This window comes from Opisthocomus hoazin, chromosome 7 (assembly GCF_030867145.1).
Source record: "Opisthocomus hoazin isolate bOpiHoa1 chromosome 7, bOpiHoa1.hap1, whole genome shotgun sequence".
Taxonomy (NCBI): Eukaryota; Metazoa; Chordata; class Aves; order Opisthocomiformes; family Opisthocomidae; genus Opisthocomus; species Opisthocomus hoazin.
The window spans coordinates 28,929,232-28,945,633 of record NC_134420.1 but is presented as its reverse complement, the minus strand read 5'-3'; the positions used below and the strand labels follow the sequence as shown (position 1 = coordinate 28,945,633).

At 37.2% G+C, this 16,402-nt stretch overlaps 1 protein-coding gene across 4 annotated transcripts in view; it reads left to right on the top strand.

Moving 5' to 3' along the window:
* The window catches only part of FUT8 (fucosyltransferase 8), a 136,841-nt gene that overhangs the window by 75,202 nt on the left and 45,237 nt on the right, over positions 1-16,402 (top strand). For all 4 annotated transcript variants that reach the window (XM_075426112.1, XM_075426111.1, XM_075426109.1 and 1 more), the window contains one exon: positions 5,212-5,326. In XM_075426112.1, the coding sequence (XP_075282227.1) occupies positions 5,212-5,326 (115 nt within the window). The remainder of the gene's footprint in view (positions 1-5,211; positions 5,327-16,402) is intronic.

Genomic DNA, 16,402 nt, shown 5'->3' with positions numbered 1-16,402 from the left:
GCCAGGATGAGTCCTTTTCTTATTCCTTTCTTTCTTACACCAATGACTATTGCCTCATTAATCCCAACTTCCAAGTTTCTGTATTTCTGACCACTTTATCTTCACATCTATCTACTTCAGGATGAGCTGAAACCCATGCTAGAAATGCATACTCCTTTGCATTGAATAGTAAAATTCTGCCTTGTAGACCTCTGGAAGTTATGAGATGGATTTCAGTGTGGAAGTCTGAAACCGTTGTGGTACTGGAAGAAGTTTGTATCTGATGCAAGCAATCACAGCTGCGCTTTCTTTTTTCCTGTGCTTAAGAATTTTCTTGTTGAATAAAAGTCTTCTTCAGACTGACACGGTGATTATCGAAAGCAGAATGTCCTGGAGTCTGTTGAATCTTAGTAGTAGATCTGTGTAGACCTTCCTGTGTGGTGAGATCCCCGAAGAAGGCTAAAGTCGTTTAAGGTAAAACCAAACAGTCAGAAACTAGGTTTTATTAAAATAAAATGTAGACCATTTTTTTACAATATGGAAATTCAAAGCAATTGCATGAGAGAAAACAGGTTAAAAAATGTTTCTGTAATATTCAGCATGTGTTCTTGTATTAACAACATTGGGTTTGGGCAATAAAACTATCTTGCATTGCAGAATGCTCTTCTTGGTTGTCTCTAATCCCGAGGAAGTTCGTTCTTTCACCTCTGACGTCAGGCTGTCTGCTTCTTTCCCTTTAATCTTTCAATCTTGCTCTGGGAGTTGCAGGAAAACTCCCAGCTCTTTGTGTGCACATCCTTTGGCCTGTGGTGCACTGCTGTCTCTGGGGCATTCTTTTCCATTAGGATGCACAGTAGCTCCCCAGGGAAGGATTCTTGTTCCCTCTACACAGTCCATCTGGTCTTTTCTCCTGAAAGGAACATAACAGAAGTTTAACATAAGTTTAAACTGAGCAAATCAGATGCTCTCATTCACTACGAGAATCACAGCTTTTTGGTGGGTTTTTTTTATCATTGCTGGGGTTTTGTGTTGTTTTATTTTTTTTAAGTATGTGTGCACTTGTTTTTTTATTTTTTTAAGGAATTTAACAAGTTGCTGAATGCCCTTTTGCTGACAGTGATGTCTTAAAAAATTGCTACCTGTGTATCTTAGATCAATAGAACATTGCATGTGAAGCTGATATTACTTGTTTTTATATATATACATAAACTTGTATCTTGGATATTTAAATATATATTATATTCTAATACTTGGATTAGAAAGATTAGTGTGAATTGTAAGTACTTAAAGAAGTTTGTAATGCCCTCCTTATGTGGGAAAGCAGATAAAGGGCTGGGTAGTGATCAAATGATGAGATAGGTATGTGAGGAAAGTGGCTAATACTTATATTTTGTGTTTGTGAGAAAACCCTGTTGTTTCGTAGAGAAGACTTGCTTTTTGACAGATGGTAAAGTTTCTGTGACTCTGAATAAGTAGTAGTAGAGCTCTTTGTTAATCTTGGTGCTGTTGTGCAAGTGGTCTACTACTAATATGATAGTGCTTCTCTTGTTGGATGCCTTAATCATTATTTCTTGACTGTGTAGGTTGTGTAGATTTTCTCCCAGCGAGTACTGGTCTTGGCAGATGTTTTTGTCCAGTATTTCACTACTGATTCTCTTGACAAAAAAATGCAGCCCAATGCAGAGTTGCCTGCATTATGGAATATGTAATTGTATTCTTGTGGTTGCCACAGGGCAGAAGGTTGTTGAGATTAGCTTCATTTTAACAGTGGAAAGACTATTTAATATAGAGTTAACAACAAAGAGCAGATTAATTCTCTAGTTGTCATGGTTGTTTCCTATGTTGGCATTATGTTGTTTGCAAAGTGACTATTGCTGAGTTAGTTTCATTCCTTCTCCTCCTGGGGATCAACTATCATCAGGCCTTTTGTGGTAGCTGGCCAAGGTTTGATACATAGTGTTTGGGCATATTTTCAAGTGATTTCCTTTGAATTTGGTTGAACATACCACAGTTTTTTTTCCTCTGAGTTTTTATTTGTTGATGTAAAGTTTCTGGGAGGTTTAAATGTCATTTTGTTATATGGCTGGAATAAATATCTAGACTGATCTTTAAAATCATGTTAAAAATGCCTGCCCTCCCCCCTTGATTTGTGACATTAAAATGCAGATGAAATACGTAGCCAGATTCTTTACTCTATTCTGATTTCCAGGAGCAAAATGCTTTTTAAGAGCAGCTCCAAGATTTAGTGTATGGTATGAAACAAAAATAACAATAACAAATTGATATTGTTGGTTAGTAACACAATGAAAGAACAAGTTTGACTTACTAAATATCTGCAATGTCACAGTCTGAAATTCTTTCTGCAGTTTTACTACCACAGTAACCTCTAATAATCCCATGCAGGCTCATCTTTTGTCTGCGCTTAGCTATCTTGGGCTCACGGATCAGCAGTTTGTCTACTGTTTAGCTCTCCACGTGGATCCTGACTCTGGTCTTTGGTATTAGTCTGTGCCACTTCTAAATCTGTATTAATAAGCCATCATGATGGTCTCTCACACTCAAAAGAACCTAGCAGATTTAAACCTAAGAAATGCACATTTCCCAGCAGTTGCTATCAAAGAAAGAAGGTCTCCGTGACTGAAAGTGTATTAAAATTGCACTACCCTATAATCATTTCTGTGTGGTAACACCTGTGAATTTTTCAGTTCCTGGTTTACTTCATAGTTTTATAAAAGTAGTTTTTTTTTAAAAAAGATTGTTGCTGCTATCTGAAAACACTTGCATGAATTCATAAAATTTTCCACAAATTACTTTATATTCTTTATGGTTTGTACTGAGCAAAGCTGCATTTCCCTGAAGTGTTTAGTCACTGAAGCTGTGCGAGGACTCTCTCATCATTCCTCTTTCCTCAAAAATGATGGAAAATAATCACATTTCATCTGTAAGATTGATTATTTAAATTTACCTGCTGCCTTTGCTTTGTCATGGTCACCATGGCCAATAATATATAAAAGAAAATTTGGACAACACTTTTTTCCTTAGGAATAACAAAAATTATTTAACTGCTAAGAGAGAAAATGTTTCTTTTTATTGGTAGGCTTTGTATTTTTGGTTATTTTATGCCATTTTTTAATAGAAAAATACTTCTATTAAATAAAAGGACAGTATACTGATTTCCCAAGTCACAAGTACAGAGAAGACTTTCTGAGGCCAGTGAAAGAGAGCATTTGAAAATCGTGCAAGATATCAGAAAACATTGCTTTAAGAGGAGCAGACTCTTTATATGTTCAGTTATTTGTATATAATCTATTGTATTAGATTTACTGTGTGATTAATTCTGTTCATTTGTCCCTAAACTGTATTTGCGTGTTACTTGACTGTTATGTGTCTTTAGTAGTTAGTGATTTGAAACTAGTTACCTGATGATACTTTAAATTGTGTATTTTTTGTACAAAGAGTAGGGTGTTTCAAGCTCAGTTACCTTAGTAGAAGAAAATAAATCTTATATAGTTTGAGGTTAGAATGTAAATATGGCACTTCCGATTGATTGACAGAAGATGAACTTTACTGCTGCTAAACAATTTGGGCAGAATGTTTAATACAGCAACAGTAGATGGTATAGTAAGTCAGTGTCACTGTTATCCTGTGTAGAAGTATGGGTATGAAGACCAGAATGAGTCTGTGAGAACAGAAGGATAAAGATCCAGTTATTAGCAAGAGAAGGTTGTCTGATAACTCTGCTGATAAAGATAGCTCTGTCCTGATTTTATTTATCTCAGTATTTACCACTTAAATATTGTGACACTGAAAAGAGTTACCTAATAGACATCATCTGCTCCTCTCTCACTTGCTAAGCTTGTTTGCAAGGAATAGCCTTAGCTGACTAGGTTTGTGGTTCCAGTACTAATAAGTGCTGCAAACAACAGTGCCTGGTATTACTTCACTCACAAGACTGCTTCAGAGATTGTTAGGAAATATTTCCCTCACTCTTTTTGTCACCTCACATATTTCTCTGCCTTTGTTCTGTTACATCTCTTGCTAGGGAACACATCTCTGGCTTATCAAGAATTTCAGGCAATAAATTGCAACATCTGAAGTTCAGCTGAAAGAATTAAGAACGTGGTTCAAACTTACAACTTTAGCATTGTTATGAAGATATGTTTAGCAACTCTAAATATTCTCAGTGTATAAAGCCAACTCTGAAATTACTGATTTTGAGTTGGGCTACCTGTTACTTGTAGAATAGCCATTAATGTTTTTACAAGTATTTTTAATAGTTTGCTTCTAGTTTTATACTTCCTCGCAAAAGCTACAGATATAAAAAAATCTTTTCCTGGATGGTACTGTTGGGGCTGTTTTTCACAAAATTGTTGGCTAATCTTAGCTAATAGCCATATACCATTTTTCTTCTCATTACAAGGAGTTCTTTATCCTCTTGTTTGGCCACTGAAATGTGATAACCCGAAGAAAAGGATCTCTGGTGTATTATATAACCTCAGTTTAATCTTTGATAGTTCCTCAATATTCAGTTTTTTTAGTCTAAACTTGTAACATGGCCATGAGTCTGTTTTGAATTTATAGTTTTTTATTTTTTCCATTGGATTATTAGTAGTATGCAGTCATTCTAAGCAGGCAAAATGCTTACCTTCTTCCAGAGTCAGAAGGAGCTTCATGCCATAGAAAATACTGTTTACTAAAGCTTGTAATAATATTCTGTAGTTAGTTTTCACTAATAAAAATAGAAGGTTTACTGTTGTACCTGTGCTAAAGACATCTTGTAATATTATATTCTATACAAGCGTAGTAAGATGACTGTGGGAGGCAAAGTAACAATGTGTTATAATAGAATCTGCTGTAGGAATCACTATTGTACTTTCATCTGGGGCCACTGGATAATGTATCTATTATGGAACTGTTCTTTCTTTTTGGTTTTCTTCAGCACATACCAGAAACAAATACTTTATAGCAGGCCTAAGAGTTTTTCTAACCCACTCCTTTTAAATATAATAATTACTCATGGGTATGGAATATATGTTAAGTGGAGGAAACAGTCAATCTTTTTTGGCTGCTGTTTCGATTGTGAGGGCAGGAGGTGGCTTGAAGAAACTGGTTTTGAGGCTATAGTTGAAATATCTCTTGAATTTGTCTTTGGTTTCATCTAATCCTCCAGTTTAGTGATGTTAAGAGTTTTTCCAATTTTTTTTTAAGATTGTTTTCCATTGTTGTTTACAGGTCAATAATGACTGACTTGTACTACCTCAGTCAAACAGATGGAGCAGGAGATTGGCGAGAAAAAGAGGCCAAAGATTTAACAGATTTGGTACAGAGGAGAATAACTTATCTACAGGTAAGATGGTAGAGATTTTTAATCAAGGTATAGAATCATAGAATCACAGAATAGTTTGGTTTGGAAGAGGCATTTAAAGGACATGTAGTCTGACCCCCTCTGCAATGAGCAGGGACAGCTTCAACTAGATCAAGTTGCTCAGAGCCCTGTCCAACCTGACCTTGAGTGTTTCTGGGGATGGAGCATCTGCCATGTCTCTGGGCAAACCTATTCCAGTGTTTCACCACCCTCATTGTAAAAAATTTATTACTTATATCTAGTCTGAATCTGCCCTCTTTTAGTTTAGAACTGTTACCCCTTGTCTTATCACAACAGGCCCTACTAAAAACCCTGTCCCTATCTTTCTTATAAGCCCCCTTTAAGTACTGAAAGGCTGCAATAAGATCTTCCCAGAGCCTTCTCTTCTCCATGCTTAACAGCCCCAACTCAGCCTTTCCTCATAGGAGAGGTGTTCCAGCCCTCTGATCATTTTTGTGGCCCTCCTCTGGACTCGCTCCAACAGGTCCATGTCTTTCCTGTGCTGAAGGCTCAAGAGCTAGACGCAGGACTCCAGGTGGGGTCTCACCAGAGGAGAGTAGATGGGCAGAATCCCCTCCCTGCCCTGCTGGGCACACTGCTTTTGATGCAACCCAGGATATGGTTGGTCTTATGGGCTGTGAGTGCACACTGCTGGCTCATGTCCAGCGTTTCATCCACCAGTAACCCCAAGTCCTTCTCGGCAGGGCTGCTCTCAATCCCTTCATCCCCCAGCCTGTATTCATACCAGGGGTTGCCCTGGCCCAGATGCAGGACCTTGATGAACCTCATGACGTTCACACAGGCCCACTTCTCGATCTTGTCCAGGTCCCTCTGGATGGCATCCCGTCCCTCAGGCGTGTCGACTGCACCACTTGGCTTGGTGTCATCTGCAAACTTGCTGAGGGTGCACTTGATCTTACTGTCTATGTCCTTGATGAAGATATTAAACAGTACTGGTCCCAGTAAAGACCCCTGAGGAACACCATTCATCACTGATCTCCATCCAGATTTTGAGCCATTGACCACTATCCTCTGGATGTGACCATCCAACCAATTCGTCATCCACCGAACAGTCCGTCTATCAAATATTTAGCTTTCCAATTTAGAGAGAAGGATGTTGTGGGAGACCGTGTCAAGGGCCTTACCGAAGTCCAGATAGATGACATCCATAGCTCTGCCCTTGTCCACTGATGCAGTCACTCCGTCATAGAAGGCCACTAGGCTGATCAGGCAGGACTTGCCCTTGGTGAAGCCATGCTGGCTGTCTCGAATCACCTCCCTGTCCTCCGTGTGCCTTAGCATAGCTTCTAGGAGAATCTGTTCCATGACAGGTTGATCATTCCCAGGGTCCTCCTTTCTACTGTTTTTAAAAATGGGTGCGATTTTTCCCTTTTTCCAGTCACCAAGGGTTTCACCTGACTGCCATGACTTTTCAAACATCATGGAGAGTGGCTTGGCAACTACATCAGCCAATTCCCTCAGGACTCTGGGATGCATCTGGTTAGGTCCCATAGACTTCTGTATGTTCAGGTTCCTCAGGTGGTGACAAACCTGATCTTCCATTACAGTGGGAGGGACTTTGCTCCTCCAGTCCCTGCCTTGCGGTCCATCCACTAAAGAGGTGTGGGAAGAGAGGTTGCCAGTGAAGACTGAGGCAAAAATGTTGATTACCTCAGCCTTCTCCTTGTCTGTTGTTACCATTTTGCCAGTCTTGCTCATCATTGAGGGTACACTTTCGTTGATCTTCCTTTTCTGGCTGACACACCTGTAGAAGCCCTTCTTATTATTCTTTGTGTCCCTTGCCAAGTTCAGGTCCAGCTGAGCCTTAGCCTTCCTGGCACCATCCCTACACAATCGGGCAGCGTCGCTATACTCTTCCCAGGATACCTTGTCCCTGCTTCCACTGCCTGTGCATTTCCTTCTTGCTCTTTTATTTGACCAGCAAGTCTTGACTCAGCTGTGCCAGTCTCTTGCCTTCCTTTCCTGATATCTTAGACCTGGGAATTGAGAGCTCTTCTGCTCGATGGAATGTGTCCTTAAAGATCTGCCAGGTCTGTTCTACTCTCTTGTCCCTGAAGGCGATTTCCCTGGGGGTCCTGGGGACTTAACTCCCTGAAGACCTGAAATTTTGCTTTCATAAAATTCAAGGTCCTGACTTTACTCTTTGGCTGGCCCTTATCCCTCAGGTCTGCAAACTCCACCAGTGCATGATCACTGCAGCCCAGGCTGCCTCTAATCCTAACGTCACTGATTAGCTGACTTGTGTTGGTGACCAGCAGGTCCAGTATCACATCCCCTCTGGCAGGGCTGTCAGTTGCCTGGCTTAAGAAGTTACCCTTAATGCACTCTAGGAGTCTCCCTGGATTGCCCACAGCTTGCCATGCTACGTTTCCAGCAGATCCTGGGGTGGTTGAAGTCCCCCAGCAGGACGAGAGCCTGCGAAGCGCGATGCCTCCTGTAGCTGGGAGAAGAAGGCTTCGTCAGTAAGCTCCCCTTCATCGGGCGGCCTGTAGTAGACACCACAAGTTTCCCTTTGCTGCCTGGGTGTCTGATCCTTACTCATAAGCTTCCAACCTGCTTGTGGCTATTCTTCAGAGACAGCTCGTCACATTCTATTTCTTGATGTAGAGGGCAATACCTCTCCCCCTCCTTCCTTGCCTGTCCTTTCTGAATAGCCTGTAGCCATCGGTAGCTGCACGCCAGTCATGGGATTCATCCCACCAAGTTTCAGTAATGGTAACAAATATGTAAACTTTTTTTTTTTTTAAGTGTATGTAGCACTTAGCTATACCCTTGTAATAGAATAACTACATGACAGTTTTAAGTGAATGTTTGTATGTGAATGAATTACATACAAAAGAAGTAAGAACATTTGTTTCAAACATTATTTTATATGTATATGGAATGGGAGTATTTCAAGCAAATCTTTGAGGTTTTGGTTGTTTTGGTTTGGTTGGTTGGTTGTGGTTTTCTGGATCTGTGGTTTCCACTGGGCTGTAGTTAACCTGTTTGAATTCTCTGTTTTGTTATAAAAGATAAGTCTCTGGTTTCTAGTTTTGATTCTTTAGATTATCAGAATGCATACATATGTTTGCACAGTGTTAAAAATAAAAATATGAGTGTCCTTGTATGAAACTTCTGAACAAGCAGCCCATTTTAAAAAATATGAGTATGCAAAATAGTATACTGTCCAGTCCTCGACTATTTGAACAGATGTGTGAGACTTCATATAGATGTTCATATTTGTGAGTGCATAAAGCCTTTTTAATATATGTGCTTGTGTGTGTCTATAAAATATAAACAAAACTTGATCTGAAGGTTTTGGGACTTTTGTTTATGTATGAATGCATACAGCTATAGTGATCAAAAAAGATATTTGATCTAGTTTGTTTTATCTGTACTTGGTTTGTTTTTCCTTGCATGTGTTCACCTCACTGCTCTCTTTTGTATGGTCACACCTAATGTCTGATCTTTTCTCTATGTAATTAGCTGAATTTGTTTGTCAGATATTTATTATTTTACATTTCACAGTTCAGCTGTTGGAACCTTCTCTTCTGTGAGCAAGCTATGTATTTGTTGTTTGTTAAATACAAAAAAGACACCCTTCTGTGGAAAAAACCTCCTTATAAATTATGCAAGAGACATCACTTTATTGTCTTCCTTCAACTCTTGCTTGAGAACTGTTTCTCATTCTTTCATATGCGATGTCACTGTTTAGCAATGGTGTACTCTAATCACTTTTCATGCTGATAAATATGGTCTTTCTCTACCTTTTTATCTTCTTTCACCATATCCATTTGTTGTCTCCTCTAAGCATGTATACATTTCTGGAGAGTGATTGTCTTCCTGTTGTATGTCTTACAGTGTTCAGGTCCTTAGTTCAAGACTAGGACCTCCAAGTACATACAATGAATAACAAAAATAAAAGGAGTTTAGGAGAACAGAATATTAATTTATTAAATAAATGCTTACACTGTTTTCTAGTGAGTTTGAAATAAATTTACTTACTGAGTGAAGAGCTGGGAGCCCAATTAGCTGCTGCTAAAATTTATTTAGATGTGTATAGTCTATGATAAAGGGCTTTCCTGTCTGTAGAGGTAATTCATTCTCATTTAAAAGAAAGAGTAGAAACAATATTAAGAATTAAACCAGTGCCAAGTCACAACACAGAGGGAATCCTAATATTTCATATTTGTAGCACAACTAGTTAAAGCCTTGCAGAAAGTTTATTATATCCCCAGGCACTTCTAAGAAAGTTAACTGTCTTTATCCTTATTATCTTGAGAAGGAAACCTGATGATGAACATGAGCAAGTGATTTACAGAAGGTTGTGGCATTAGGTTCGGAACTAGAGTTAGGTCTAGCATACTTGGCTCAATTTCCATCATACAGGCCATTCTTGTTTCTGTTTTACTCATAAATTTGTTTAAAAGGAATCAGTAGTAAAATTTCTATCATGGGAAGAACTGAGCATTTTTTCATATTTATACATTAAAGATATGAAATTAGTCGTTATGGGTTCATCCCGTAACACTGAGAAACGTATAAGAAAATGAGTATTTCCTTCCTTTTCTTATTTTCTTTTTTTTTTTTTAAGTTCTAGTATTTTCTGTATTACAGAGGGAATTACATTGTTTTTTGTTTTCAGTAAGTCATCACTGGTAGATTATAGAAATTAAACATGTAAATGTATTACTGCTGCACATCCAATTCCATGTGACTGTTTCACGTGGAAGGATGTAGAAACTATACAGGAGGGACGTGTTTGCTTAGTAACTGTCTTTGAGGTTTAAGTTGAAGAATGGTGATAGGTATTTTCAAAAAAATGTAATTCTACCTTTAATAAATGTTAATATATTTAGCATTATAAATGTGCAGATCATCAAAAATAGCACTAAATTCTTGGGTTTAGCAAATATGCAGCAACACGTTAAAAATTACTTGGCTATTTTATGAAAAAATAATATTACCCTGTTTATTCAGTATGTCTTTGAGGTTAGTTGAAACATTTTAACTGTATTGGATGCTCAGTTTTTGTTGTAGTAAAATGTGAAGTAGAAATATGTGATGAGCCTTGTCTCACTAAAGTATTCTTTCTTTTGTATGCTTACTGTATTTCTTTTTATTAATCTCTCTTCAGGCTAAACATACCTTAAATTCTGAATCATTCTTCATGTATGAGAATTTACAGTACCTTCAATTGTTTTCTTCCTGATGTCTTCCCTTGATACTAATTCTTCATCAGGCTATTAGAGGCAAGCATCTACTAGTTAACGAATCACAATAGACTTTATTTATAGAATAGCACCAAAATATGTTTTTTTCTTACCTTGTTTTTTATGCAGTCCAAGGTATTACTTAGCTAATACGTCGTCTCTCGAGTTCATGTCACTATGGAGCTACTGAAAATGGTGTCCAAGTTTAATTCAGCTGAATTTTGAAACTTGAATATTTTTTCTTCCACTATGCTTACTTTAAATTTAGCTATTAATACAAAATTTCACTTGTCATGAATCATGGTGGCTTTCGTTAGTTTCTTCTGGAATTCATGATAATCTTCTCTAGACTTGACTAATTTAAAATTTCTTGGACATTTAATTTAATGTCTTTGCCTTTTACCAGTTTTTCCATGTTTCATACATGAAAATACTAGTCCCACTAAGATAACTAGAGGCTATTTATCTGTGTCATCTCTTTCTTCCTTTTATAATCTGGTTTTGGTCTTTGACCGCACTTTGTTCCTTACGCCATGACTCCTTTGTTTCTTTGAAGACAGTTTGCTAAAAGACCAAGAAAAAAAAAAAATCAGGAAAATTACACTGTAGCAGAAAACTGTGGATAAGATGGTTTAGTGCCTACATATGTTCATGAATGATCATTTACCTCCAGATGTATACTATTACCATCATTCATATACAAGATTCAGTCCCCAAGGTATGGTAGTTCTCAGTATGTGCAACATTGCCCGAAGTTGTGGTGGAAACGTAGCCAGCTCTTTAAAGACAGAAAATATTCTTTCTTATGTGTAGTTACAGTCTTTGAGATGGGTCATTCACATGCACAATTACTACCATCTCTCTTTTCCTTTTTATTCTCATTCTTCAGTAAGCCTGTAAGCCAGACATAAGCTTTTTGGAGCCCCTCTAAAGATTAAAATCTCTCCTGTCTTGAATGATTGTTGCAAGTAATCATCCAAAACTGGAAAATGTCTGTGACTACACATTTGGAAGTCAAGTTGCCTTATTTTCTAGTGTGTGTTTCAGGATTTTGAAGAGTACAGGACTGACTGTGAGTATGCAATGTAAAGCTGTCCATGGTCTGAAATTACACATATACACCTCTATTCAGAATATAACTGCATTAATAAATAAAAGAAAATAAGTAAATTCCACAACCTTTGTCCCCCAACTCCATGCCAAACAGAATGATGTGGAACACTTTTTTTTCTTTTTTTTTGTGAAGAGTAAAAATACTGTATAGTTTTCTTTCTGGTACGTGTTGAACAGTGATAGCTGCATTATTTTGGGACATCTCCCTGGGAAATAATTTAGCTGAGTGATTGTGAATAGTGATGACTGCTACCTCATTTGGATGGCATTACTGTAAATTTGATTTAATGAGGCTACATTTAACTAGTTCCTTGTAGTTAGAGCAACACTTACTGAGCTAGGAGCTTACATTTAAGCAAAAGACCTTATTTTCAGAGATGTTCATTATCAAATGATATTTTACTACTATGTATTTTAATAGTTCTGAATTACCTACTGAAAGGCTTTGGTGGATTGGAATTTAAATGTGAATATATTTGTAATGTGGCATTTTGTACAGTGAGTAATCAGTGGATTTTTTTTTTTGTAGTTGCACATTGTTTGCTGTTGTTCATGTTTTTTGTGAACAGAATGTGTATTGAATCATCTTTACTGTTTGATATTGTAAGTTCACCTGCATTTTGCGAGTTTTCCCCATTTTTGCTAGGTTGCTGAATTAATTGCACAGCACTGGAATAATGATTTGATTCTTTCCCTGTAACACTAGAAGAGAAAACTTGGGCGTATGAATGAGGCTCAGCACTTACAAACTTAATCTTTTGGGCAAAATAGATTTAAAAGTGAAACAAAAGAATTAGAAAAGCAGACAGCAAGCCAATTTTTCTGATTTCTTGTGGAGGTTTAGAAAGGGACTGAAGAGTTTCTGTCACCTACGATAATGTACACTATTAGCTCATACTTCAGTCATGTTATCTTTGACTGGATATTAAAATTGTAGATTACAGTCATCTGCGCTGAATTTTGAATTACATACAAGGGGGAAGACAGTTGTTAATGCACATACACATATACATAATGTAAAATTTGACTTTTGAATATCTCTTGAGACATGTCTTGGGTTGTCTTCATTAAGTTACTTAGTAAATTCAGTATCTGACAGTATGGTATTAGGGTAATAACCACTTAATAAAATGTGATCATTGCTGATATCTATATAAGGTTTTCTCTAGAATTTCTATATAGTGGATTGAAGAGCATAGTGTGGTTAGTCCTTCTGCTTGCTGGGATGTTTTACTTAAGCTGAAGCTTGTGTGTTGTAGGAGGGTAGGTGCAAGCTAGAGGGTTTAACATTAGATGCAGATAAGGCTCCCTGTCTCTCAAATCAAATACTCAATATTTCTGACTAGGGAAGGAAGAAAATTTTCTTCAGCAGCTGGAAGAAACTTTTGAGGTTTTTTTTGTTTGTTTATTGTTTGTTTGTTTTCCCTTCAAGTGTTGAGGGGAGCTGGTATGAAAAGGAACCATTACAAGTGGCATCACAAAGAAGGGGGAATAGAAAATGGTGTGAATTAAATTTACAAACAATACAGTCATTTCTCTTAGAGTAAAATGTAAACCAGTAGAGTTTACTTTTGCCAGTTTGTCATGTGTTTTGATGGGTAATTGCATGCTTGAAAACAGTGGAAGGTGGTGAGGGATTGAAGCAGCTCTGCTGACAACTTTCCTATCTGATTCTACTGACTCTGTGAATAGACTCTCATCGAGAGTCCTGGAGAAGAAGGTTCTTTGAGCACTTAAAGAAGGGGAAAATGGACACCTGGGAATATTCTTAAGACTATTTTTACTGTAGTCACACAATGACAGAGAATGCTCCCAGGCACTGGAACCTAATGTTTGATAGTGTTAAATTGTTAGAACAGTTCCTGGCATACTTTTGACTTATATCAAGTACCTTTCTCCCAAACAATTGTTTGGCTGTTTTTGAGATTTAGCGCAAGACACTTCTCATAAATCTGCTGTGTATGGGTACCCTGTTTTAAGAGGTTTGGAAAGTTAAATAGTGTGGATGTAGTCTTTTATGTGCCAGCTGGAATTAAGTCTCAAGTACATTTGATTTACTACTATAGATTTTGCCTATGTTTATATGTTTCTGACAATTATGATTTTATTATATTTTTGTTGCTGTTGTTTTATGCTATTAATCTGAATGTAAAAATACCACATACTGTAATTTTGGAGCCACACCTTACATTACGAAAATACTGTGGTGTTTCATTGTCTTTCAACAGCTTATGGAGTTACTGGACCGTGTTTCCATTTTACTCAAGAGTACTCAGTCACCCAATAGGAACAAGAAACAAAAAATGAACTCATGGTGTGAATAATGTGCTAGAGAGCATGATATCTATTGATTCTTTTGTTTAATATGCAGAATTATGTGAACGGAGATAAGGTCTGTTCTCACATTCTTGCTGATGTTTCCATGTAAAATATTGCTGTTTGTTTAGGGGAAAAATAAATACCCACTCAGTAATGGGTATTTCCCACTGTAGCTATAATTTCCCCTCAAAACATTTTCCAGGTTTTTAAGCTTTTTTTACAAGACAATACTGGTTTATTTCCCAAGGTTTCAGTCTCTTTTTGTTGTTGTTTTTTTTTTTTTAATTAGAGAGAAAATTAAGACCAAAAAAATATTGCATTTTAAACAATTTATTTAAAATGTCTGGCTTTAATACCATCAGTATTCTGCAAACTTTGTGCTAAATAGCTTGAGACTAACAGTTGCAGAAGAATTTTACACTATTAGCTCATACTTCAGTCATGTTATCTTTGACTGGATATTAAAATTGTAGATTACAGTCATCTGCGCTGAATTTTGAATTACATACAAGGGGGAAGACAGTTGTTAATGCACATACACATATACAGTTGACTAATACCATTAGGTAACAAAATCTTGGAATTAACACAGATAATTCCATGAAAATATAATTTCAGAGCTCAACAGTATTTAAACAATGCATCTGCCTCAAGGATAGACTGTGCAGTTCTAGTCCCTTAGTGTCAGAAAGGATATAATAAAACTAGAAAACTTGAAGAGGAAAGTAATGTGGATGATCAAATACATAAACCTGGTGTCTCTGAGAGCAAAGACTAAATAGATGAAGATTTCAGTCTAGTAAGAGAACTGAGAAAGGGATGTGATACATAGAGGTCTACAAAATCTTGAGTACCCTGGAGAACTTGAGTAGGGAACGACAGTCTAGTCTCTTCCAAAAAACATATACTTCAGTACAAGAGTTGTACAGTGCTGCTTTTGCAGAATGAAGTTTAAGATCGATTTTAACAAGCCTTACACACTCGGTGCAGTCAGTTGTGCTAGTGTGGAATCTGCTTCACTCTCGTTAGTCTCCTTGTAGAGATTTACAGTGGCAGCATTCCTTTGGTGAACCAAAGGTATTAAAAACATTTAAATGATTTTATTTAAAGGCTAATGGTTCCTGTTTGGTATGTCTCAGTTAAAATAGTTTTTAAATGGATGTGGGAGAACAATTTTAAAGAAGTCTTATGAAGATGAAGTAGCTACCCAAGTCAGTTATTCAAAAGAAGCCATTCAAGGATATTCCTTCAAACAGGGAAACCAATGAATGTTTATAAAATGCAAGACTAAACACTACTATTCCTCTCATTCCTAATGCAGTTTTGCAATGTAATAGGCGATTTCCCAGCTCCATTAATGAAGGAGATGTCAGGCAGTCTTCTGTAAATCTGCTACGCTCACATGGCCTGTGCACCTCATTACAAAGGTTGTCACATGATACAGGAGAATTAGGGAGATACATTTCTTACAGAGAAAACCTGGATATACTACTTCCCTTGTAACCTAGGCAGGAGAGGTTTTTTGGAGCCTGAAGTGCTGTAAAACTTGTTAAGGGAAGGAGGAGCTGGAATCAACCAGTGCTTACAAGTAGGAAGTAATGGCATATTGCCTTTATTTGAGAGTTTAACTGTATCCATTTAGTGGAAACCTTGAATTTTGTGACAGCAAGAGTGTATGCCCGTGTTATTGGTGATGAGAGGCCATCAAATCCATTTTGCCAGTTATAAAAATCCACTTTTATTTTAGATGACATGTAACATTCTTTTCAACAGAAATACATAATTTTAACCACTTTACAGTTCTGAAAATTTGTTACTTTTTCACTTGCAGTGTTCATAGAAGTAATTCTGAGAAAAACAGAAAGTGTAAACTCTGCTGTGGCTTGATAATCTGGTCTTCTACATATTGAAGTATGTTTTGTGTTCTTGGTTGACTGTGTTTTGTTTGTTTGTTTGGGTTTTTGTGTAGGCTTTTTTTGTTGGTTGGATTTTTCATGCAGTTGTCTGGCTGTTACGTTACAAGGCTTTACGGTCCTGGAGGTCCCTTCCATCCCTCTCTTGATTATGTAGACAACTTAATGGGATGTAAGACCCTGTGATGAGCAGTGCATTTAGGGATGAGAACAGAGTGCACTATTCATTCTAATCAGAGATTTATAATCCTTTTCTGTGACTTATGTCAGGAGGAAAAAACTTCTGACAATCTTCACTGGGTTTGAAATTGACTTTTGTTATCCTTTATCAACTCAGTGCCTTTAGGGGTTGCTTTGGTTGGCAGTTTTGGTGTATGAACACACAAGCTATTCTGATGCATGCAACATGATTGTAATTTTCCTTCCTTCTCGATGGTTATTAATTCTGCTTTTTCAGGAAATCCCAATTGAAACTGCAATATATCTAAATATCTCTG